At 37.6% G+C, this 22,940-nt stretch overlaps 4 protein-coding genes across 6 annotated transcripts; 2 read left to right on the forward strand and 2 right to left on the reverse strand.

Moving 5' to 3' along the window:
* Nucleotides 1–489: 489 nt before the first annotated feature.
* On the forward strand, nucleotides 490–4,784 carry LOC106388718 (NAD-dependent malic enzyme 2, mitochondrial-like). The gene is made up of 18 exons (XM_048750006.1): nucleotides 490–868; nucleotides 974–1,070; nucleotides 1,141–1,259; nucleotides 1,340–1,636; nucleotides 1,718–1,778; nucleotides 1,855–1,958; nucleotides 2,035–2,118; nucleotides 2,196–2,302; nucleotides 2,377–2,479; nucleotides 3,046–3,144; nucleotides 3,279–3,344; nucleotides 3,434–3,506; nucleotides 3,585–3,671; nucleotides 3,752–3,806; nucleotides 3,897–3,968; nucleotides 4,059–4,121; nucleotides 4,213–4,327; nucleotides 4,425–4,784. Exons 1-18 carry the CDS (start codon nucleotides 716–718, stop codon nucleotides 4,494–4,496), a joined length of 1,827 nt encoding a protein of 608 aa, XP_048605963.1. The 5' UTR covers nucleotides 490–715; the 3' UTR covers nucleotides 4,497–4,784.
* Nucleotides 4,785–5,150: 366 nt separating this feature from the next.
* LOC106384141 lies at nucleotides 5,151–6,294 on the reverse strand. The gene is made up of 2 exons (XM_013824153.3): nucleotides 6,057–6,294; nucleotides 5,151–5,527 (listed from the first exon to the last, which is right to left on the reverse strand). Exons 1-2 carry the CDS (start codon nucleotides 6,277–6,279, stop codon nucleotides 5,346–5,348), a joined length of 405 nt encoding a protein of 134 aa, XP_013679607.1. The 5' UTR covers nucleotides 6,280–6,294; the 3' UTR covers nucleotides 5,151–5,345.
* Nucleotides 6,295–6,461: 167 nt separating this feature from the next.
* On the reverse strand, nucleotides 6,462–10,216 carry LOC106388715 (acyl-CoA hydrolase 2). Of its 2 annotated transcripts, none has more exons than XM_022699372.2 (17): nucleotides 10,061–10,216; nucleotides 9,854–9,946; nucleotides 9,708–9,775; nucleotides 9,570–9,639; nucleotides 9,441–9,487; nucleotides 9,202–9,327; nucleotides 8,974–9,051; nucleotides 8,769–8,856; nucleotides 8,544–8,656; nucleotides 8,416–8,478; nucleotides 8,284–8,339; nucleotides 8,106–8,210; nucleotides 7,912–7,968; nucleotides 7,541–7,642; nucleotides 7,344–7,392; nucleotides 6,930–6,998; nucleotides 6,462–6,685 (listed from the first exon to the last, which is right to left on the reverse strand). In XM_022699372.2, exons 1-17 carry the CDS (start codon nucleotides 10,074–10,076, stop codon nucleotides 6,608–6,610), a joined length of 1,278 nt encoding a protein of 425 aa, XP_022555093.1. In that variant the 5' UTR covers nucleotides 10,077–10,216; the 3' UTR covers nucleotides 6,462–6,607. The 2 variants fall into 2 exon arrangements, with proteins under 2 accessions (XP_022555093.1, XP_013684306.1); XM_013828852.3 differs by having other exon boundaries at nucleotides 6,462–6,731.
* Nucleotides 10,217–10,353: 137 nt separating this feature from the next.
* On the forward strand, nucleotides 10,354–12,684 carry BNAC03G32080D. Of its 2 annotated transcripts, none has more exons than XM_013828850.3 (5): nucleotides 10,354–10,460; nucleotides 10,586–11,531; nucleotides 11,642–11,770; nucleotides 11,860–11,995; nucleotides 12,078–12,684. In XM_013828850.3, exons 2-5 carry the CDS (start codon nucleotides 10,768–10,770, stop codon nucleotides 12,429–12,431), a joined length of 1,383 nt encoding a protein of 460 aa, XP_013684304.1. In that variant the 5' UTR covers nucleotides 10,354–10,460; nucleotides 10,586–10,767; the 3' UTR covers nucleotides 12,432–12,684. The 2 variants fall into 2 exon arrangements, with proteins under 2 accessions (XP_013684304.1, XP_013684302.1); XM_013828848.3 differs by having other exon boundaries at nucleotides 10,365–10,460; nucleotides 10,633–11,531.
* Nucleotides 12,685–22,940: the final 10,256 nt, after the last annotated feature.

Below are 22,940 nucleotides of genomic sequence, written 5' to 3' on the forward strand. Positions count from 1 at the left end.
TTGAGAGTTAAAAAGCTGACGTTTTCCAGTCGCCGCCACAGCGAATATTAAAAGATGGTTTTCTCTTAAAATGCTCGAATCTCTCAATTTAATTATTTCATTTTCTAATTTTCTTTAATTTAGTTTATTTAAGGAAGGCGTAAATAATATTTTGACCAGAGGGCACACACGCATGGGTAAAGCGGGAATAAGTCGTCAACACGAAAAACACATGTCAATGATCTAACGGTGAGCTTGTCAGGGAAAAAAAAAGACTCTGAACCATCCACTGAGACGATATATTGACATTTCCATATATAACCTTCTTGCCCGTTCTCTTTCGGGTAACTTGGGTTTGTTTCCCTTTCATGTTTTGTTATTTTTTTTACCAATTGTTTTTTGTCCTTCGAAAGTTCGATTTTTTTTATAAAATTGGACAAAATAAAAGACATTATTTTTGCACAAAAAAAAGACTTATTATTTATTTGTGTTGAGACCCTTACTCTCTTAGAAATAACAGGAGCAGTCCTCAGGCTGCTTCGTCTTCTTGTACTCTCTCTCATGCTCAAAGCTGCAGGAACATTCTTATCACACTGCAAGAGATCAAAGCTTAAACCTTGCGTTATAAGTTTTGTCAGAGTTTTTCAATCTCTCTCTCTCTCTCTCTCCATAGCATTTCTGTGTTGAACTTGTGTCATTGAACTGGGGATTTGAGTTTGATCGGATCTTGAGAGCGATGATGTGGAGGAACATTGCTCGCTTCTCCAAGGCTGCGGCGGCTGCTGGAAGAACCGGCGGATCTCGGAGGTGCTTGTCGACGGCGATCCCTGGTCCTTGCATAGTCCACAAGCGTGGTTCCGACATCCTTCACGATCCATGGTTTAACAAGGTCATCCCTATTCCTCTCATCTTTTAACACGATTCCATTAAAGTCTGTGGACTATTATTATAAACCAACTGTTTTGATTCCATTAAAGTTTGTTTCTTTGTGCAGGACACAGGTTTTCCTTTGACTGAGAGAGATAGATTGGGGCTAAGAGGCTTGCTTCCTCCTCGTATCATCTCCTTTGAACAGCAATATGACCGTTTCAGTATGTCTCTCTCATTTCATCCCGATTATGTGTTTGATTCTGAGACTTCCTTGTATAAACATATTCGCAGTTGAGTCCTTTCGGTCCCTAGAGAGGAACACACTAGGGCAGCCAGACAACGTTGTCTCTTTAGCCAAGTGGAGGATTCTCAACAGGTTGCACGACCGTAACGAGACTTTGTACTACCGAGTGAGTTCAAAGCCTCTTCTCTTTTTGATATTGAAATCCGACATCCTTGAGACAGAACTAACCATTGTTGTTCTCTGCAGGTCCTTATTGATAACATCAAAGACTTTGCACCAATCATATACACACCCACCGTTGGACTGGTTTGTCAGAACTATTCGGGTTTGTACAGAAGACCCCGAGGAATGTACTTCAGCGCCAAAGACAAAGGAGAGATGATGTCTATGATCTATAACTGGCCTGCTCACCAGGTTGATATGATTGTCATCACTGATGGTAGCCGTATCCTTGGCTTAGGTGACCTTGGAGTCCAGGGTATTGGGATTCCTATTGGCAAGCTCGACATGTACGTGGCTGCTGCAGGAATCAATCCTCAGAGAGTATGTCTGATCTGTTTTTGTTTTGTTTTTCTGTATAAGACACATGTTTCATCTCCTTATTATACGCCTGAACTTCTGCAGGTTTTACCAATTATGTTGGATGTGGGAACGAATAATCAAAAGCTCCTACAGAATCCTCTCTGTAAGCTACTTTTATTCATCTATGGATGTGTTTCCTTTGATAACACACTCATTCGTGTATCTTCTTCATTTTACAGATTTAGGACTCAGACAGCCTAGGTTGGAAGGAGACGAGTACCTTGAGATTATTGATGAATTTATGGAAGCTGCATTCACACGCTGGCCTAAGGCCGTCGTACAGGTATATACATATATCTTAGTTTCTACTTTGGTTTTACCTTTTGATGGAGGGTGAGGCTGAGTTTACATCATAATAGTTCGAAGATTTCCAAGCGAAATGGGCTTTTGAAACTTTGGATAGATATCGAAAAAAGTTTTGCATGTTCAATGATGATGTCCAGGTATCTTCTCATCATTTCACTTCAGCTGCTTTTACTTTTAAAGCTAATCTTTTTAATAACAAGGTTTGATTTCTCAGGGAACAGCTGGTGTTGCTCTCGCTGGACTATTGGGAACTGTAAGAGCCCAAGGTCGGCCTTTGTCCGACTTTGTGAACCAAAAGATTGTTGTGGTGGGAGCTGGAAGGTACTTGGTTATCCACTTGAAAAGTCCTTTACTAATGTATCTGCAGTAACTTTCATCTCCTCTTTTCCTTATAGTGCGGGGCTCGGTGTAACGAAGACGGCAGTACAGGCGGTTGCGAGAATGGCAGGCATCAGCTTCGCTGACGCAACGAAAAACTTTTACCTAATAGATAAAGATGTTAGTCTCTGACATCCCTTACTTGTTGACGTCATCTGGATGGGTCCGGTCCTTCTTGCTTGATAATAAATAATTTAGCTTGTGTAGCTCAGTTCCAGGAGTCCGAGTTGACTTTGAAACTGTCATAGTATTGTCTCTTTTAGAGCTTGCTTTTGGATGTTGTCTTAAGGTAGACCATCTCCAATGTATTCCCCTATTTTTACCTCTAAAATAGAGGAACTCTATAATAGAGATGTGTTTTGCTCCAATGTATTTCTCTAAAATAGAGATCTCAAAATATAGAGCAAAATATAGAGGAATGCTATTTTTTTCCTCTATAAATAGGGGAGAAAATAGCAATCTCTATTTTAGAGGTAGAAATAGAGGTGGATTGGAGTGATTTTGTCTTTAAATGCTATTATAGAGGTAAAAATAGGGGAGGGTTGGAGACTCTCCTTACCTAGAATAAGTCAAAAAAACATTTAAAAAAGTTATCCATTTGCCATACTAGTTTTGTCTTGGTCAGCATATTATTATTTTTTTTTTAAATTGGATTGCCTCATAAGATCTTGAATAATGTGCTTCAGGGTCTTGTCACCACGGAGAGGTCAAAACTTGACCCAGCAGTTGTACCTTTTGCCAAAAATCCTGCTGAGATACGTGAGGGAGCAAGTATCGTTGAAGTGGTAAAGCTTAAAGCCTTATTGTGTTCTTGACTTGGCCGATTATTTGACTTCATCTTCTTTTCTCTATAGCTGTCTTTGAAAGTTTTAGACATAATAATATTGTCATGTTTCCTTGTTTACAAATTTTTGTTCAGGTGAAGACAGTGAGGCCACATGTACTTCTTGGTTTATCTGGAGTTGGTGGCATCTTCAATGAAGAAGTAGGAGAACCTAATTTCAACAAACATACACTTTCATAGTATATTAATTAACAGTTTTACTGACTTATAGTGGTTTCAATAATGCAAAGGTTCTAAAGGCAATGCGAGAATCTGATTCATGCAAGCCCGCCATTTTTGCTATGTCGAATCCCACCTTAAATGGTTTGTGTTTGTCTTTCCAGAGTAATGTAACATTTCCTTGAAAGATCTGTTCTGAACACTTTTTTACTTGTGTGACAGCCGAGTGCACTGCTGCTGATGCATTTAAGCACGCTGGAGAAAACATAGTCTTTGGAAGTGGAAGCCCATTTGAAAACGTTCAACTTGGTATGTTATTATAGTGAGGTTCATTCATGAATTGCTTAAAATCTGAAAAATAAATTTCAAATGATTCATTAAACTTGCAGAGAATGGTAACGTTGGGCATGTGAATCAAGCCAACAACATGTACCTATTCCCCGGGTTCGTTTCCTTCTTGAAAACTGCTTCAATTAGTACACATTTTTATCCACAAGTTTAGCTGAAATCAAATGTGGTTATTATGGTTTACAGGATCGGGTTAGGGACTCTTCTATCTGGTGCGCGTATTGTAACTGATGGAATGTTGCTAGCAGCTGCAGAATGGTAAGAAGATTGCTTTTGGTTCTCTTCTATCTTATGATATAATGAGGCTCATGTTTATATATATATATATGTTTTGAAAATATAATTCAGCCTTGCGTCCTACATGACTGACGAAGAAGTCCAAAAAGGCATCCTTTACCCTTCAATCAACAAGTATTATTTCCTCTAATTGCTTCTCATTCTCTCATTCATATATATGCTCTGATTTTATTTAGTCATCTAAGACGGTTCGGACAAAATGCAGCATCCGACACATAACAGCTGAGGTAGGGGCGGCCGTTCTAAGAGCTGCGGTATCTGATGACATTGTAGAAGGTCATGGGGATGTTGGTCCGAGAGATCTCAGTCACATGTCCAAGGTATCAAAACAATTGAGATTTTTGTAATGTATCAAGCATGACACTGATGTAATAGTAGAAGTCTGAATTTAAATGCATCTGTGTTTTGGATCAACAGGAGGAGACAGTGGATTACATCACACGGAACATGTGGTTCCCAATTTACAGCCCTCTCGTGCACGAGAAATAGACTCTTTGAACTCTCTCTCTCAGCTTTCATGGAAATGCCAAAAGACCCCCAACAAAAAGAAACCATCTTCTTGTTTTCGATCAACAACAACATTCTTTCCCTTCCTATTTTCTCGAGTATGTTTTAAAAAAAACAATGATGGTAACGTTTTAAAGCAATGCTAAAAGACGGCCTTAACAACAAGAGCAGGAAGGGTAGTTCTAGGTCACCTGTCCCTTGTCACTTTTTTTCATTTTCTTGATGATTATGTGGGAATGATTATATATATACAATTTTCTTCTTAATCCATTGGATCGGACGGAGTGATCTTGACATATTAAAGTTATTTTACTGAATAATGAAGAGAAGGTTAGATATATTTAAATGAAGAGAAAACATTGGAGAAGATGAAAGTGGTGATTGTGGGAGATATTAGTTACTTATGACAGGTACATACATGTAACAAGTTCAATAATATGTGCCTGTCTCTGAAGCAATCCATCTTTGAACAATCTGCCAATGCAAATTGAAGATGTAGCTAGGATAATTTTGTGATTTCTTTTCAAAAAGGGGTGTTAGTCACCACCCTATTATCTGACCTTTTTTCCAGTAACTAGTCTTTAATCTGTATAGCACTTAAATTAAAAAAAAAAAAAAAAAATATATATATATATAGATTCGTAGCAAAGATCAACATTCAATTCAAACGCAGAGAATCCATTAAAGAGTCACTGCTTAATGTACACAGCCAAAAATATGAATCTAGAATAACATATTTTTAACAAATCAGCAGCACATAATATATAACTCTTTAAGAAAATACAATGGATAGAAAGTCTAAAAAGATAGAGAGAGAGAGAGAGAGAGAGGTCAGTTGAGTCTGCGCCTAGTGAAAGCAGGGTGAATGGTTCTTCCGCCCAAAGAATCGAGTCTGTGAATCCGCTCTACACATTCACGCACTCTCTTTATAACTTTAGGCATGTTTGCAGCGTTCCTAGACACTGTTTCCTTGAGCTGAATCATTTTCTGTTCACAGTCTTGGTCTTGAGTTCCTGCATCAGAAAAGAAGACGCAGAAGATTTGTTGATGAGATAGTATAAAGATAAGAGATCACTGCTAAGGCTCTTGTGTTAAAGAAAGAAAAAGGTCTCTTATGAAGTACATGTTTCAAAAAATCCAAAAGGAGTAAAACAAGAAGACAAACTTATGAGATCAAATATGGATTGGCTGAAGCATCAATTATAATAAAACAAACCATCACTCTGCAAAAGACTAATAATCAATTTGGACATGGAAACTATCCGGATTAGGAAACATAATATAAAGTTATGTAAGAAGAGGCACCACAACCCAAAAATGCATCCATATGCTGCTACTCAATAAAAGATGTATTTAATCTATCATGAATGAACCCAAAAGTAGTAAAAAGCCCTAATTTTTCCAACCGCTAGCAGTTCTTGAACCAAAAGACATTATTATCAGACTGTCTGATTCAGACATAGTTCGTTCACAAATGAAATGGGGGTGATATTCAAAATTTGATTTTGAAAAAGAAAAACAGAAGAAATATAGCGGAGGAACCTGGTGCGATGGTGAGGCGTTCAGAAGAAGAGGGAAGAGGATCCGAGATGCTGGGGAAGAAGCTATGAGAGGAGGAAAGCGCGGAATCAAGGGTGTTCCTGAGGTTATCCGGTAGGGTTTTCCTGTACTCTGTTATCTTCTTCGCCATCTCCCTCACTTCCCACTCCATTTTCTCCAATTCTCCTTCATCGATGAGCTCTTGCTCCGATTCCGACTCCGCCATTGATTCCTTTCCAATTTTTCCGTTGAGATTTGATTATGGAAAAGGGTGAGGGAGAGCGAGAGCGTATTAACGATTAACCAATGCGTCTCCTCCTGTAATAATAATGACGCTACAAGTGTTTTTTTTTCATTAAACGACGCCGTTTGTCATGTACACACAATAAATGACCGCCGGTGTCACAATTTACATACAAACATGTCATAATAATATATATGGGAAAAATAATTTAAGCATCACAGTGTGACTGGCGAGGTGTAACAGATTGCAAAAACTCTTCTTGAATATATTCTGATATTATATGGTGTGTGTGTGTGTGTGTGTGTGTTACTTAGAGCTTGGCGCCGAAGATGGGCTTAATCGTCACCGCTTCTTTTAGCAATGCTTCTTGCGTCAATGATACCACTAGCTGCCCACATCATCAATTTATCCAACAATTACATTCTCTTTAAGCACTTCACCCAAAAAAAAAAAAAACTAAGAAGGGATCCATTTTGTATTCAACGACATAAATCTACTTCTTCTTTTTTTCTTAACAATGATTTGATGATTATAAGGAGGATCTGTCACAAGTACTCTAGCTTCTTCTTTATTCAATAGTCTCTTAGCATAAGTCTGTTTAATTGGGGGTAAAAAGGGATGAAACAACATACCTCTCCTTTTCTGTTGAACATTTCTCCAGTGGTCAGACCACGACTCTGGAATGATGTGGGATTCACCATCTGCATAACACCATTAATCTTGTATTAAGTATATATTTGTCTCGTCCTCAGTTTTTGTATCTTTGACTATTACACTCAGATGTTTCAGTTTTTGTATCTTTGACATATTACACTCAGATGTTGCGGTTTACCTAATTTTATTTAAAATGTACATGTAAACATAAACTAAAACAATACAGTATACAAGTAAGTATAGATATAAACCAAATCTGTGCAAGTGTTTTTAGGCAATTTGAGTTTCAGGTTACCAAAACCAAGCATTTGGACTTCTATCAGTAATAATAGCTATTCCTTCTTCAGAAAATCACTGTATTCTCCAGAAAAGGTATATAAAACTTTTCTTACCACAAAGAGAAGCCAGTCATCAGCTCTTAGAGGTCGGTGGAACCACAACCTGCAATGCAAAATGTAATTAACATGAGTTAGAAACAATCGCTTGAAGCAATTGCCTTCATATATTGCAAAAGTGTAGAATTTCTATTTCGTGGTTTTTAAGAAATAGTACACACACACACTTGGCTAAAAGAAAAGAAAAAGCTTACGAGTGGTCTAGGCTAAGAGCAGCGGCACTCATGCCCTTTCTACGGTGAGGGTTTAAACCGATACATGCAAATATCAGATCTGAAGCAAATGCAACCACACATCTGTGAAACAGTGGTATTCACCAAATATATTCAGTTTCCAAGTAAAATCAAAAGATTTTCGTAAACACTACAGTAGATATATATGTCCAAACAAACAAACTCCCAAGTTGTCAATGACCTAAGATAATCTTGCTTTTAATTGGCGATGCTAAGATAACGTTCATCTGCTTAGAAATGTTAAAATGTTTGCACTGCTTTTAAAATCTTCAATAGATCATATGAATACCAATTTTCTTCACTTTTATACCACTGAAGTAGAGTTTGCTCACCGGTGTAAAGCTTGGTCATCAGAAAGTTTTCCCCTTGCCCTAAACCAATAGTTCAATCTGCAAGATGAGTTGAGAAAGTCTTCAGATTTTTTAATGAGTAAACACAAACATTTATTTTAGTGGTTAAGGGTGACGAAATGAAAGATGCCCCAATATAATTTTGATTTTATCAGGATTGAGACAACTATGTTGACCTTGGAGGAGACTTTGTATGTTCTGTATAATAACTTGGCTCACAAAATCGAATGTCTATAGGCCATGTGAGGATTTTTTCAGCTGCAATTTTGTTTCGGTAATCCCTGAAATGAGAATAAAAAGTGATTCACTATGAAATAGCTGCTCTGGCACAGTATCTTCCACACACATACATACCTAGGTAGCAGAGGGTCAGTTATACGCCGTTCAATCATCTCCTCTCTTGTTACAAGCTGCAGTAGATAGAGATGAAAATAACAATCATAGCAAATCTTTATAAGCATCAAAGTATGGGAGACATGATTTTACCGTTTCAGGAGGTGACATACGGGGCATGTTCGACTCTTGGTGATCGAAACCTTGTTGATCTCTCTGTAAAAGAAGAAGTTAAAGCTTGAAAAGCTATTTTCTTATAATGAAGCATTTGAGGGGAAGACCTGAAAAGAAGCAAACAAGATGAAAATGGTTTTGCCTTTCTGTCTAGCATCAACTCTTCGGGTGGCAAAGTTGTTGCCATCACGTAAGTGGTTAACTTCGTATAGGATGGGAACTGCAAGAGTTAATATTCAAAGTGTGAAAAATGCGTGGAGCCCAGAGAAAACAGCAGGAATAGTTTTTCAGGAAAGAGCAATTGGTTAATCACATTGAGATGATGTCCTTACTAGTTATATCTCCAACGAGTAGGAAATAGGAGTGTAAACTATGAACAATCTTGGTCGATTCAACAGTGTTTGTCGCTGCGGCAAGTGCCTGCGAAGTGTAGGCAAAGGTGTCACAGTGAGTACTAGTCATTTCTGTAACAAGGTTAAATAAATGCAAATCAACAACAAGGTTAGTACACATAGATGATGTGAGAAAATAACATACCTGTCCAACTAATTGTCCTCCAAAAACCTTGCCAAAGGTTGGAGCATTGGGTATAGTGAAACCTCGAAAAAGAGTCAACTACAAGAAAGAAAGAAGCACAAAGATGAGGGGATTCCTCAAAATTTCCAGTTACAGAAGAGAAAGAATGTAACACATAAATGATGTAGAAATATGACATAGACAATGATTCCACAAAAGAGAATGGTAAAAGTGAAGGGAAGTTCGTACATCTAATGGATCGAGAGACAAAATGCGTTCCACAAGACAGGGGGTCTCAAGATCCTTAGCTGGATCGGAGACAGGGTTGGTGTCAAGCAAAGAACAATGATGAGACATGAGCAGCAAGCAGGTAAGCTGAAAAGAAGAGAGAGTAAGTAAGTAGCAATGCTATTATTGGCCTATGAGGCCAAGGAAAGCAACAAAAGGCAGTATAAAGAAAGAAGACAAGAGAAGAAATACAAACATACCTGTGAGAGAGCAACAACATCTGCTGAGTAAACATTCCCAAAAATACCTGTAAAAAGAGCTGATTCAATCACCTATAATCAATGATGAAGAATGGGCAGTAGTAATGAAAGAATGATCCTCTCTCTCACCACGGCCGAAGAAATCAAATGGTTTCAAGAAGAACTCCGAGGAGTAGTCGGCTGATCCCAGAACCTGAGCCTGCACAACAACAAAAAAGAGAGACAAAAACACTAACTAATCAAACAACACAAACCCGAAAAGTGTACCTGTCCTTGAAGGAGAAAGTAAACACCCTCCACCTCCTCATCTCTACGCACCACATAATCCCCTCTCTCTGCCCCCAACAATATATATCAACATTGTCACCATGGAAAACTAATCAAAATTACAGAATCTTAGAAATCACACTAACCGTAACGCTTGAACACAACGACTTGTGCGATTCTCTTGAGAGAAAGACTTGTTAACCGATGCAACAAGGGCACCTTCCCAAGCAACTCCACTACTGCAAATTAAATACCAATATGAAATCCCTTCCCAATCGTAACAAAATTCTTTATCTTTTTTTTTTTCTCTCGCTTAACGATTTTATCCGGCAATCGAACAAACCGACTAGTACCTGATTCAGTGTTCATCGTTGAACGTTTGACAGACCGGCAAAAGTCAATTCAATCATCCAACCAATGGATTTATTTGGTTGGTGACGTAACTACAATCGTGTACCCGCCGCGGCTGGTGTAGATTAGATTCCCTCTATGGAGAAACGTGTTAATCATTTCCCAAGACCGACACTTACGACAAAGGACAAATTTAATGGGCCCAAGCCCATCTACCTTTCGTGACCCGATCCGATCCGATCCGATCCGATCCAACCCGACCCGTGGATGTTAAATAAAAGTGCTGCTCGTCGTCCACCTTGGCTTTAAAAGTAAGACGAAAGTGCACGTCTTTTCTCCTCCGGACTCTTCTTCTCCACTCTCGTTGGCTGCCTAATGGAATCTTCTCAGCATCTATCTATGGTGAGTTAGATTCTTCTTTATTCACCACGAACTTGGGTTTGACTTCACTTGTCTTTAATAAAATCAATTCACACTTGTCTTCTCTCTCTAGTCTCTAATTAGTGTTTCAATTTGTCTTCCTTCAGACTGGATTGAAATCGCTTTGACTGGTCTTCTTATGTTTATTTCTCAGCCTAGCTTATGATCCTGTCTCTGTTTTTAGAGCCACACTGATCGATCTCGGGGATCCAGTGGGTTCTGTCGGCAAATCCATGCCGTTGTCGATTCACGGCGGATATATAATGCTTAATTGCTTCACTAGATCCCCATGTCAATACTCTGTTGTGTTCCCGTGATCGAATGTGTATACTGCCTGGGCTGCTCCCACTGGCTGTGGAAGAAATGCATGTACTCAGCTGGCCACGAGAGCGAGAGTTGGGGTTTAGCCACTTCCGACGAGTTCGACCCCATCCCTAGGCTCTGCCGCTTCATCTTAGCCGTCTACGAGGAGGATCTCCACAACCCCATGTGGGCACCTCCCGGTGGCTACGGCCTTGACCCGCATCACGTCATCCTCAAGAAAGACTATGACCAGACTCAAGGTCGTGTCACACCTTACATGATCTACTTGGATCACGACAACGACGCTGTTGTCTTGGCCGTCAGAGGGCTTAACTTGGCTAAGGAGAGTGATTACGCCCTTCTGCTTGATAACAAACTTGGGCAGACCAAGTTTGATGGAGGTTATGTACACAACGGGTTGTTAAAGGCGGCCATGTGGGTCTTTGAGGAGGAGCATGAGGTTTTGAATAGATTACTCGAGGAGAACCCGAGTTATTCTTTGACGTTTGTTGGGCATTCTCTAGGTGCGGGGGTTGTTTCTTTGCTGGTCTTGTTTGTGCTTCAGAACCGGGGGAGGTTAGGGAACATAGAGAGGAAGAGGATAAGATGCGTTGCTATTGCTCCTCCAAGGTGTATGTCTCTCCATCTAGCAGTCGCATATGCAGACGTCATCAACTCTGTTGTTCTACAGGATGATTTCTTACCTCGGACTACCACAGCTCTGGAGGATGTCTTCAAGTCAATCATCTGGTAAGGAAACTGTATTGATTTCAATAACTAGTTATTACATTATTAGAAAGCATCAAGTGTAGAAAGAGAATCTCATGGTCATGTTTTGCATGTTAATAAACCAATCAAAGCTTGCCATGCCTGTTGTGTCTCACATGTGTGAAAGATACATTCACATTCGAGGAGAAGAAGCTTAAGGATGCAAGGCGTCTATATGCCCCTGGTAGGTTATACCACATCGTTGTGCGCAAGCCCTTGAGGTATTAATACTCTTTATATATTCCATAATCATGTGCTTTCTTCAACTCAAGTTGCATCAAAGTGAAAAACCATATGCTCCTTGGTGCAGATTAGGAAGATATCCTCCCGTTGTGAGAACAGCTGTTCCAGTTGATGGGAGGTTTGACCAATTAGTTCTCTCATGTAATGCGACGGCTGATCACGCCATCATCTGGATTCAAAGGGAGTCACAGAGAGCTCTCGATGTGAGTACTACCTCCAAATGTGTGTTTTTTTTTTGCTTCAGCTTCTTGGAGATCTTGATTTCTGTGTGGTGAACATTTTCAGTTAATGCTGGAAGACGACCAAGTTATGCAGATTCCGGTGGAGCAGAAAATTGTGCGGCAGAAATCAGTTGTTGAGGAACATGACGAAGAGTACAGAGCGGCTATCATGAAGGCGGCTTCTCTTAACATCCCCATGTCTCCATCACCTTCATATGGAACATTCCATGATACAGCAGAAGAAGGGGAAAGCTCTGCAGGAGGATCAGTCAATGAAGGATCCCCATCCATGTGGTCTTTCAAGGGAATGAAGAGAAAATGGAATCGGTTCGTAGATCGTCATTTTCCTATGGATGATGATGACAGTGGAGATATGATATTGAAGAAAAATGAATCTCAAGCTTTGTTGTGTAGGTAAGAAACACGAAATCTTGTTTTATAGGTGTACATGTAGAATGTAGAATATAGAATCTGAGAAGCAAAGAAAGTTGTTAGATGAAAGTTCATTGTTGAGAGATTGAGAATTTTGGATATCTGATGTGAAAATGTTGCAGCATCTTCTGTGCAGTCAGTAGCATGTTCTGTTGCCTTGTAGTATTGAGTGTATAAACTATTCATTTTACAAGCTCATTTATTTGCTTGGGCTACAACTACAAACTTGGTTTTGACTCCTTCCAACTGCTTCACTCTAGTTTGGTCTATTGGGTCATCCACCAATGTTGTGCAGGGTATGAAGGATACCCCAAAGAATTCATCAAACTCCAATTGCCTAGCACCAGAAAATATTAAGGGTTCCTCATTACAAAGTGAAATTTTCGTGGGGAAACCTATTGTTGCCTTAAACTAGTCCATACCTCCAGAGCAGTCCTTCCTCTTAAAACATGCTCGTCATTCTCCAAGTAAGGCATACACGATTGTTTTGACCAGTTTCTCTTATCGAAGCAATTGCATATGAACTGAAGTCAAAAAGAACAAAGAAACAGTTCATTTTAAGTCAAATTATTCCATCCCGGCTCTGATACCACCTAATGGACATGCAAGCTCAACTAAGAGATTAGATAAACAGTTCAACCAAAGGATCAGTCAATCTTCACTTAGGATCTACAAGTTCAAATAATGGATTTTAGGAAATCTCGTTTGGGTTAAGGATAGAAAATACCATTCTTTCAAAACCAATTTTTTTTTTTTTAGTTGTCCATCTACATTAGATTAAGTGGTGATCAGATGAGCCGATTCTCCGAAGAGTACCTCCGTCTGGCCGGGTCTGATTTATATAAAAAAAAAATATAGCCTATGATCCTTGTTTCTTTTGTTAACGCGTCCTCCTGACCAATCCTAGTCTGAGGAATATGAGCCAGGTTCACATCTTCGAAATCCTCCCGTAATCTCTAATTCACCGGGTTTGTAGTCATATCCACTAGGTTCGAGCAGTTCGTCTCGAACCGTATCGAGGTTATCTTTCTGTCTCTTATATATGAAGCTGTCCAAAATAAACCTTCAATCTCAACATGCAGATCTAAAAGGTTCCTGATACACGCCTGTAATCCGAAATATTCATAATCCATTTGATCCTTAAGACTCCACCCTAAGCCACTGACACTGCCATTATAGGTCCATGCCGAATCAATTGGACAAGTAGGGATTCGGGGTATTAAAGGGGCATTGTCTCAACCTCCGTAGTAGAAGGGTCGTCATGATCCTCATTTGCTTCCTCCTTTTCGTTAGCCTTCCTCCAACATTCTGCCTCAAGAGATGCGTGTTGGAGAGTTTCAATCGGGGATACAACTTCCCGTTAAAGAGTTTGTTGTTCCTCATCTTTCAAATTTACCAACAGATCCATGGGAAGGTATCGAATTGTGGTCTCAGTGGAGCCACCTCTTTTCTCTTCCAAAACAAAAAAATCATGTTTTGGTATATAGATGTACTCAGGAAGTAACCCAGAAGAGACAGATAGTCCAATAAAGCCTAAACCTACATGGCTAGGGGGCATTCAAAAAGTAGATGATTAATAATTCCACTGGGCCAGCACATCTAGGACAACCCCTATCGGTGCCCAGGTGTCTATAAGTGAGCCTCTCTGACGTCGTCACACAGCCCGAGATAGCCTGCCACAAGAAATGGTTCATCTTACTTGGGGCCTTTATCTTCCACACTTGGCTCTGAAGGCTCGTGATACTCGGTTCTAGAACCCCTTCTTGTGTAAGACTCAACTTCGTCGATCGAAGTAGATCATAACCGGTTTTAACTGAATACACTTCTGATTTTGTGTGGTTCCAAACATATCCATCAGGAGCAAGAGAGGGAGATGATTTTAGCCCAAGTATCAAAGGGATATCATATGGGTGAAAGAATTCCCGTAAAAGATGTATATCCCACTCCTTGGTATCATTCCTAATAAAAGACTGACCAAGAAGTTAGGAAAGTCTGTAAACAATGTGGTCAGCAAACTATTTATATAAATTCTAAATCTAGAAAATCCCTAATCATAATTAAAATAGAAAGATCACCAAAATATAAGAAACACAAATAAAATATAATTATGTATAAATTAATAAATAATCAAGATATTTGAAAATATCATGCTGCATCAAATCAAGATAGTGAGCTCAAGTAGGTGAATTATGCATAGTAAACCCAAGACCGACTTTGAAATTTTGGGGACTATAGACAGTTTAAGAAAGATTTGTATAGTTTGGGGCCTAATTTTTTTTTTTTTTTACAAATTTTGAGGTTTATTTATATATAATTTTTTTCAAAAATTTTGGAAGTTTGAGTCGAATGTTTCATCCGGCTTGGCTCAGGAGTAAACTTGTAGTTTTGTTTGTTGAGATAATGAATATGATGATTTAAGTAGAAGCTCATATATTCGTTTAAGTCACTGTCATTCAAAAGACTCTCTCTAGGGAGAACTATGAAGACGCCGCCGCTGCTAGTAATCCTCGACGCCAGCGAAACCTCTGACCACCAGCGTCGGTCCTCTGTATAATCTGCTGTTCATTACTGTTTTTCCCCGAGTTTATCGTCGCCTACATTTCCCAAGCTAGTATCCTCGTCGTCTCCAACGTCGCTACCTTGTCGGACCATGTCGTTGTTCCACTGCTCCTATCCTTGTCGTCGCCGCCTCTCCTGTTTTCTTCCTCATCACCGCTCACACTCTCATGGCGACCGGAAAGGTCAGATCTAGAAGACTCACCGGATCTGCTGACCGTCTCGTTTCAACAGTGACTCCGCTGGGTTCACTTCTCTCACCGGAGCTAGCCATTCAACACCCCGTCTCTTCACCGGTCGGAACTCTTGAGTGTTTGGTCAGTAACCCTCTACGAAGGATTCAATCAAACGGACCTCTACGTATGGGCTTTCATTTCTTAATATCAGGTTTGCGGTTCAACTCAGGATCCAACAAGAGGTATAGGTCTCGATACGGTAATATCGGAGCCCTTGCTCTCAATCTGGCCTTAGCTCCCATCCCTTTGTTGAATATAGCCAAGAGCTTCTCACCGCCTCTATCAAGATCTGAACATTACTCTGTCTTGATAAATCTAACTCAAAGGTTTTCAATCAGTTCAATCCCTGCAACTCCACGATTCATCAAAAGTTCCAAGCACACAAAACCAGCGATTCCGACAGATGTGGTCTCAGCTTGCTATCACCCTTCTACCGCGTCTCCTCATCCGCATCAAACCATCCATTTGAAGCTCAGCTCTGCCACATATGTACTCTCTGGAATTTATTCTCTCGTGATTAGCTTAATACAGTGTGATGAAATGCGTATTTGTTTGGTCTCCGTAACTCTCTGGCCCTGACACGGTAATGTTGGAAGGTCGAGTCAATGCGTGAACTCAAAAACTGGTGGCCCATCAAGTCTGGTCCGGTTCTTATCTCTGGTCTCCAAGGTTAAGGAAATCAAGCCTTCATGGCTGGTTCTAGCGTCAAATACACTGATGGTATCAGAGATGAAAAGAGCATCAACTATTTCACTATCTAGCTTACTGAACAATTTGCACTCCGAAATGTTTGAGATTCAGATAGTCTCCCGGGTCATTATTGTCGGTATTAGAGCTGATTGTGTTTTTCCATTGTTATTGAATATCAGCATCAAATATGGGCAAAAAAGGCCTTTCTCCACCTCTCTTGTCTATGGTTCTGGAGTCATATCTCAGCTGCTCTTGCCGGCCAACAGCGTCCACCTCCCACACAGTTCCAATGGGAACCCGAGACACTCTCCTCTTCCATTGTTTCTAGGGTCTCAAATCACTGAAGTGAAGGAAAGCCCCTTACCACCAGCGTTGGTGCTGACCAACCATCTTCAAAACTTTTTATTAGGGTTCCCTTTTGTCGGTTATTCTCCCTGACATTAATATGTTCTTGGGAACATCAGTTTTAGAATCTCAAGTGAAGATGTTTATAGGTATCTTCGCCTCTTTTAACACTTCTACCATTCGTACGTTTTAGTAATTTTCGTTTTTCATTTAGCCGTCGAGTTTACCTCCGGTTGTAATCCTTCAAACATGTTAGACATTTAATTTAATATAAGAATTTTGTGATAAAAAAAAAGTAGAAGCTCATATTATCTGAAAGAGTTTCTTGTACTCTAGCTATACATGGGCCTCCACAGATCCCTACTAGAAGTCAACCATCAACATTAACCCACTTTAGGGTTTTACTTCAAAATTGATGTTTATCAATGGGCTTTTGAAAAAGAAACTTCTATTTGGCCCACAAAGTTAATATCCCTCAGGTCTCTCTATTAAAAACCCAGCCTATACGTCTCCATTTTATGTTTTTCTTAATTTCATGTAATGTGAATTACCAGTTACTATGTTGTATTTTAAACAGCTTGATTGTTCTTGCACGAATGTATGTAAACTGTTTTTTTTTTTAAATTAAGAAGATGATTGACATAAACGATGTATTATCTGAAGACGTGCATTGTCGTGGTAAAAAGGTGGTGCAAAAAAAAAATTGAATGTCAGTTGTGTCGCGGCTGTAATCAATGCCTATGTCCCTGCGCCTTAACAAAATAATTGAGGCTTTAAATTTTCAATTTCACTATTATTTATCGTGACATAACTTTTGTAGTTCGTACCTATGTTTTGATTTATTATACTTTCCTCTTTTTATCGTGGTATCCAATTGGTCTATAGGCTTTTAGACTATATGATTTGTTATATGTACATTAATCACTGTAGTAAAACTAGTTTATAGACTTTCAGACTATGATTTTAAATTTTTATTAATGAAGAAAAATCTATAGTACATTGCATATTCAGTATTCATTTTTTAAATACATAATATAAACACACACAAATACTACAGAATATGATTATATATTGGCTATCTTGTGACAGAAAGAAATAATGTATAGAATTAAACACAAGGTTTTGTCGTTATGAAAATTAATGCATGCAACAAGTGGTGCGTTACTAAATTATGTGGGATTCGTGGATAGAGATGGATCAATAATTATTTTCGCCAGTCTCTCTTGCCTTTCAAATTTATTTATTTTACACAAATAGTACCTTTTAGAAATAAATAAATAACGTGGATCGTCGTTATTTGATGTTTTAGAAACCTTTTTTTTTTTTTGAATTGAGTATTCATAAATCAGGACAAGACCACGTCATATTCCCGCAAACACATGGAAAATGAGAGCAGACGCAGATTTGACCGTCATAAAAGAAAACAAGGTCGAAGTCTTGTTTCGAACCCAGGTTCCAAGCACATACACAGTTACTAGGGGTGGACATATCGGTTTAGTTTCGGGTTCGGTTTGGATTCGGTTTGGTTTGGTTAATTTGGGTTTTATAAAACTCAACCCAATTAAAACCAAAGTAGCTTTGGTATGGGTTCAGTTTGGGTTTAGTTTGGTTCGGTTTAGTTCGGTTTGGTTTAGATTTAGTTTGGTTCTTTAAAAATCTATGAAACAAAAAACAATTTAAAGCTCGATGACAAAACTCTTAACCACGTCAAAGGAATAAATACATAATAAACAAAGAGCAGACTATTTGTAATCTGATTAGCGTAACAAAGACTTGTAAGCATTCCAAAACCTATTAACTAAAAGACTATTTGCATCTACCTTTTTGTTTTTATTGATCCTATAATAACTTTATTACATAATTTAGAGAATGAAAATTGGAGAAGATGAACGAAACGAGATGGCTATGATTTAGATGCTTATAGTTTTTAGGTTTTGTTTTCAGTACAATATTTAGGTATTAGGATTATCTGAATCATATTTGGATTTTTTTAAAAATATATGGAAGTTAAGAAAAAATGGAAAACAAAACTTTAACTAAAATTTACAATATGTTAATATATATATATATATATATATTGGATTATTGGTTTGGTTCGGTTTGAATCCAAACCAAACCAAACCAAACCATTCGGATTGAGTAAAACATGAACCAATTGGGTTATGTAAAGAGCACGGTTTGGTTTGGATCGGTTTAACTTCGGTTGGTTTGGTTTGGATCGGTTCGGTTTGGGTTTTTTGCCCACCTCTAACAGCTACATTAACCAACTGTGCTATTAAAGATTCATTAGCATTCATAAATCAGGGTAAGAACACGTCATATTTCCGCAAACACATGAAAAGTAGGAACAGACGCATACGCGGATGTTTTAGAAACTTGAACAGTGCTGTGTATTTGTTTCAATTTTTTAATTTGATGTCTTAGTAGTATCTATTACGGAATTATTCAGATAAAATGCGCATTTATATAATCTATCATAGAAATTGGAATCTTCAATATCTAAATAGTAAGTATATTCCATTTTCTTGCAACTACGTATATGTGCATTCTGTTTGTCATATAACGTAAGATCGGGTAATAAAAAGTTTATCATTATTGACATTGATGAGAAACAAAACAAGACGTTCCACCGTTTTTGGTTAAAGTATGTTTCATTTCCACATAACAAGATGGATTAAATATCAAATGACGGTAAGACGATTAAACCCTATAACAAAAAAAAAAAATCCGAGATGGCGTATTGTTTGATAGTTAAAAGGATATGTAACTCAAACTTTGTCAATTGGTTATCAAAAAAAAAAAGAAAAAGAAAAAAGGATATGTAAGCACGCGCCCTATTTCTAGTACCATGTAACTTACAGGTATTACAATTACATTTTTTTCTGAATTTTAATGAATTTTTTATTTATTTATTTGACATATCTGTGGACCCGAAATTAAATGGTTGATCATAACAAATTAATACCGCATTGATCATAAAATTATCTGCGCCCCCACACAGATGTTTATTTTTATTTTTTATAAATAAATTTTTATTTGTATTAGTTATAATATATATTTTAAAATTTACATGTTCAAATAATTGTTTAATATGACCTTTCTAAACACAATAATTTTCTTGTTTATATTGAGTAATTTTATTTTATCATGTAAACCATCAATTGTATGATCAATATTGTTAGAATATGACATGTATATCCGAAAAGATGTATTTTTATTTTTTTAATGGATCAAAATTTTATGATAATATATAATAATTTTTTTGTATATACTATTTATGGATTAAAATTTTATGATAATGTATAGTAAAATTGTTGTATATACTATATATTATGTGAAATTAGTAAAATAGTTATCGTATAATGTATGTATTTAATTACGAAATTTATATATAAAATTAATTATTTCCAAACATACATATATAAAATAAATAGGAAAAGACAAAGAATACAAAAACCTAGGTTTATTAATTATTATTGCCATAAATTTTTAGTTAGAATTTGATTTTGGAAATACATTAATTAAAGAAGAAAAGACAAAGAATCATAAAAGGTAAATTAATTCATAACTTCAGTGGCATGCCATTGTAAATAACTTGAAAAATTAAGGGGTATTTTATTTTGTACGTCTCTTTTTAATAGCATAGATTGACAATAAAGTTTATATATACATTTTTTGTGCGACCATGTCAATTAAATTTGTTGATTTTTAAATGATACCATATGCAGTATTGTGTCAAAATATGTAATATTAATGTTAGTTATCTTTACTAATAAAGTACACTTTAGTCCCTCCTTGGGGCAAATGATGACACGTGTCATTCATACACTAGTTGCGTTTCTGTTTATTTGTTTCGATTGGGCTGTGCGGTTTTGTAATAATTTTCGTATGGGCTTTAAACATTTCGAGCCCAGTAATGAATAAATGTTTCTTCCTCGCTTTGTTTTAGAGCGATAGACTTCACCGACGAGCTCCAGGATCTTTGAACGACGCAGAACTTTTCGATTTCTTATCCGTAGTGGCGAATTGATTTCTAATTCTCTCACAGGAATTAACCCACTCCTCCACTCTGCAGGATTCAATCGACCTAATCAGATCCCCAAAGTAACCGGCTCAAGCTACGACTATAAATATCCACAATAACAGCCATGAACATCACAACTTGAACGAGATCAAGGAGAATAGCCTGTTCTACTAACCGATTACTGCAATGGCGAATTCCTTCATCCTCCTTGCCGATTTGAAAGCCAGGCGCTGCTCCAACTCTGCAGAAGTTCGTTTTGCTGAGGTTTTGGGCGTTTCCATGATTCTCACAGATTCATTACAGTCATTATCTCAAGAGAAGGTCACAATCTCAACCAACCATTGACACCTCTCAGTATAGCTTAGCGAATTGCAGCAAGATCGTAGTCACCGCGGCCTTTTTTGTTTTTGCGAAGTTCAGAGTGTGGAGAAATGTGGTGTATTTATGGGCGTCGACATGCTGCTTTTGGATGATAAGGTATTATCGACGCTGATTGTGTTTAATCATTACCATCATAAAGCTTTCCGACTTTATATTAAAAATATAAATCTTTTTCTCCTAGAGGTATTTCTCATTCTAGCCTCTGTAATCGTCTACAGGCTGAAAAACATATGAAATCAATCCCCAACAGTCTTTAGTATATGTCACCTGTTCCTTGGTATCTCAACTCTGAAAAGTCGGGTAGGCTATTGCATGCTTACTTGATTCTCTGCATTGTTTTGCTTGGCATGTACACTGAATACTCTGTTTTTTTTTTCGTTGGTTTGACAGTGTCTGAAGCATCAAAGGAAATGGAAGAGCGTTCCCAATTACACAAAGTCATGGTATGACAGAGGTCCAGAGATCTACCAAGCTGAAAAATACAGGAAGGGGCACGTAAAAGTATGCATTTCTCTTATTTTGAAACCTTGGTTATATTGACAGATGAAAAAATCGTGTTTTTTTGTTTTTTTTTTGTTTTTTTTTTGAACTTTTTTTTGTTTCTAACTTTTCCCGTTTCTTTAAATTGTGATGTAAGACGCACAATGCTAAGGCGTGTATGGATAGACCGTGAACTCGACTGTGATGGCAAGAGGGACAGATGGAATTGATACGATCCTTCAATCTACCATCTTTATAAAGCAAAAGAGGATGAGCGAAGAAGTATCTCGAGAGTCTACATGTCCACATGTCTCTCTAATATTTATGAAGCAAAAGAGGATGAGCGAAGAAGTATCTCGAGAGTCTACATGTCCACATGTCTCTCTAATTGTTTACATTAATGTCACATACCATGTTGTGTCTTTGTGTGCACCAGCCGGAAGTGTCTCCGCAAGTGGGATGCTTTACACTGGTGTAAAGAAGCTCGAGACTGTAATGGTGGACGCAGTATGCTTTAGCACCTTCACAAGTTTACTCATAGTCCAGAGCTAATCCCACGTAACTCATTGGCATGCAGACTTATTTTTGTTTGCTGCTACGCATAACTTAGTTATCTCAGTTTAAGTTTTACAAATAAGGGTTTAGATATTTGGTCCACCATAAAGTTTAAGATCGTGTGCCTCCCTTTTTTTTTGTAACTTATGTGTGTCTGTCTCCCTTTTCATTATGTTACTTCTTAATCTTTCTCATATTTAATATGAAATTCACATTTTGACAACAAAAAAAACTCTAGGAGACACTTGGTAAGGTCCAAATTATAATTTGGGAGATTAGGTTAAGATTCACCTACCCTAAATGTTCTAATTGGAAAAAAAGTAATCAGCACCTTTAAAAACAACAATTGTAAGGTAATCCCACTCAAGAGTAAATTATTGTAAGGTAGTCCACTCAGAGTCATTAATTTAAATGTGCTACTCACCTGTATCAATAGAATGTTGAAGTCATTAATAAGAAGAGTTCTCACAGTCACATTTAATAAATAAACGCTTCAAGAATACAACTATCTTAGGACTTTTATGCTTAATTATTTACTCTTTCTTCAATTGGCGTCTGGATTTATACATGGAGATATAGGGTGTGGTAACTGGTAACGCCATCTACGTAAAGTTCAATATTAGTAGCAAATCGTAGAGGTCTCCTCCCATCAGTCGCTAACGTACTTCTCCATTATTTATGTTCTGACAAGAGGACACTTCCTAATTTACGTGAGTTATACCCGTAACATGGAATTGATAACAAGTCTCAAAGCTTATGGAGCAGCAAAATTAGTAAGAAACAAAATGATGGATCTCCAGAAATCATTGAAAAATCATTGTAAGTTTCAAAACAGAAACTCTACAGTTTTGATGTGCATAATTGTTTGCTTGATGACATATTCTTTGATTGTTTTGCGCTGGAATATAAAGCTAATATATTGTTTTGTTCTATTATGTTATGTAATTATATATGATTTTCTATGTTTGATTAGATAGGAATTATATACTTGCATTCAATACAGCCAATACGGAAAAGATTAAAAAGTTAGTTACTTTCTTTAGTTTGTAGTTCAAAGAAAAATAAAAAATTTCAAAAAACATTTGTATCCAGTTTGGTTCATCTTAATTTCTAGATTATTAATGATTACGCTTTATTTGATATCATAGGGTATGAAACTCAAGTAAAGTTCTGCTAGAAATGTAATATTTTATTAATTTATAACACCATTAATCTATAAAAATATTTT

This window comes from Brassica napus, chromosome C3, assembly GCF_020379485.1.
Source record: "Brassica napus cultivar Da-Ae chromosome C3, Da-Ae, whole genome shotgun sequence".
NCBI classification, from domain to species: Eukaryota; Viridiplantae; Streptophyta; class Magnoliopsida; order Brassicales; family Brassicaceae; genus Brassica; species Brassica napus.

Coding starts and splice junctions, on each gene's coding strand:
- LOC106388718 (XM_048750006.1), top strand. CDS start 716: ATGATGTGGAGGAACATTGCTCGCTTCTCCAAGGCTGCGGCGGCTGCT. Junction 1,260..1,339: donor ACGAGACTTTGTACTACCGA/GTGAGTTCAAAG, acceptor TGTTCTCTGCAG/GTCCTTATTGATAACATCAA. Junction 3,969..4,058: donor TTGCTAGCAGCTGCAGAATG/GTAAGAAGATTG, acceptor AATATAATTCAG/CCTTGCGTCCTACATGACTG.
- LOC106384141 (XM_013824153.3), bottom strand. CDS start 6,279: ATGGCGGAGTCGGAATCGGAGCAAGAGCTCATCGATGAAGGAGAATTG. Junction 5,528..6,056: donor ACGCCTCACCATCGCACCAG/GTTCCTCCGCTA, acceptor TTTCTGATGCAG/GAACTCAAGACCAAGACTGT.
- LOC106388715 (XM_022699372.2), bottom strand. Junction 8,211..8,283: donor ACTGACCCTCTGCTACCTAG/GTATGTATGTGT, acceptor TTCTCATTTCAG/GGATTACCGAAACAAAATTG. Junction 7,969..8,105: donor CATACAAAGTCTCCTCCAAG/GTCAACATAGTT, acceptor CTCATCTTGCAG/ATTGAACTATTGGTTTAGGG.
- BNAC03G32080D (XM_013828850.3), top strand. CDS start 10,768: ATGTCAATACTCTGTTGTGTTCCCGTGATCGAATGTGTATACTGCCTG. Junction 11,532..11,641: donor GTCTTCAAGTCAATCATCTG/GTAAGGAAACTG, acceptor AACCAATCAAAG/CTTGCCATGCCTGTTGTGTC. Junction 11,996..12,077: donor AGTCACAGAGAGCTCTCGAT/GTGAGTACTACC, acceptor GAACATTTTCAG/TTAATGCTGGAAGACGACCA.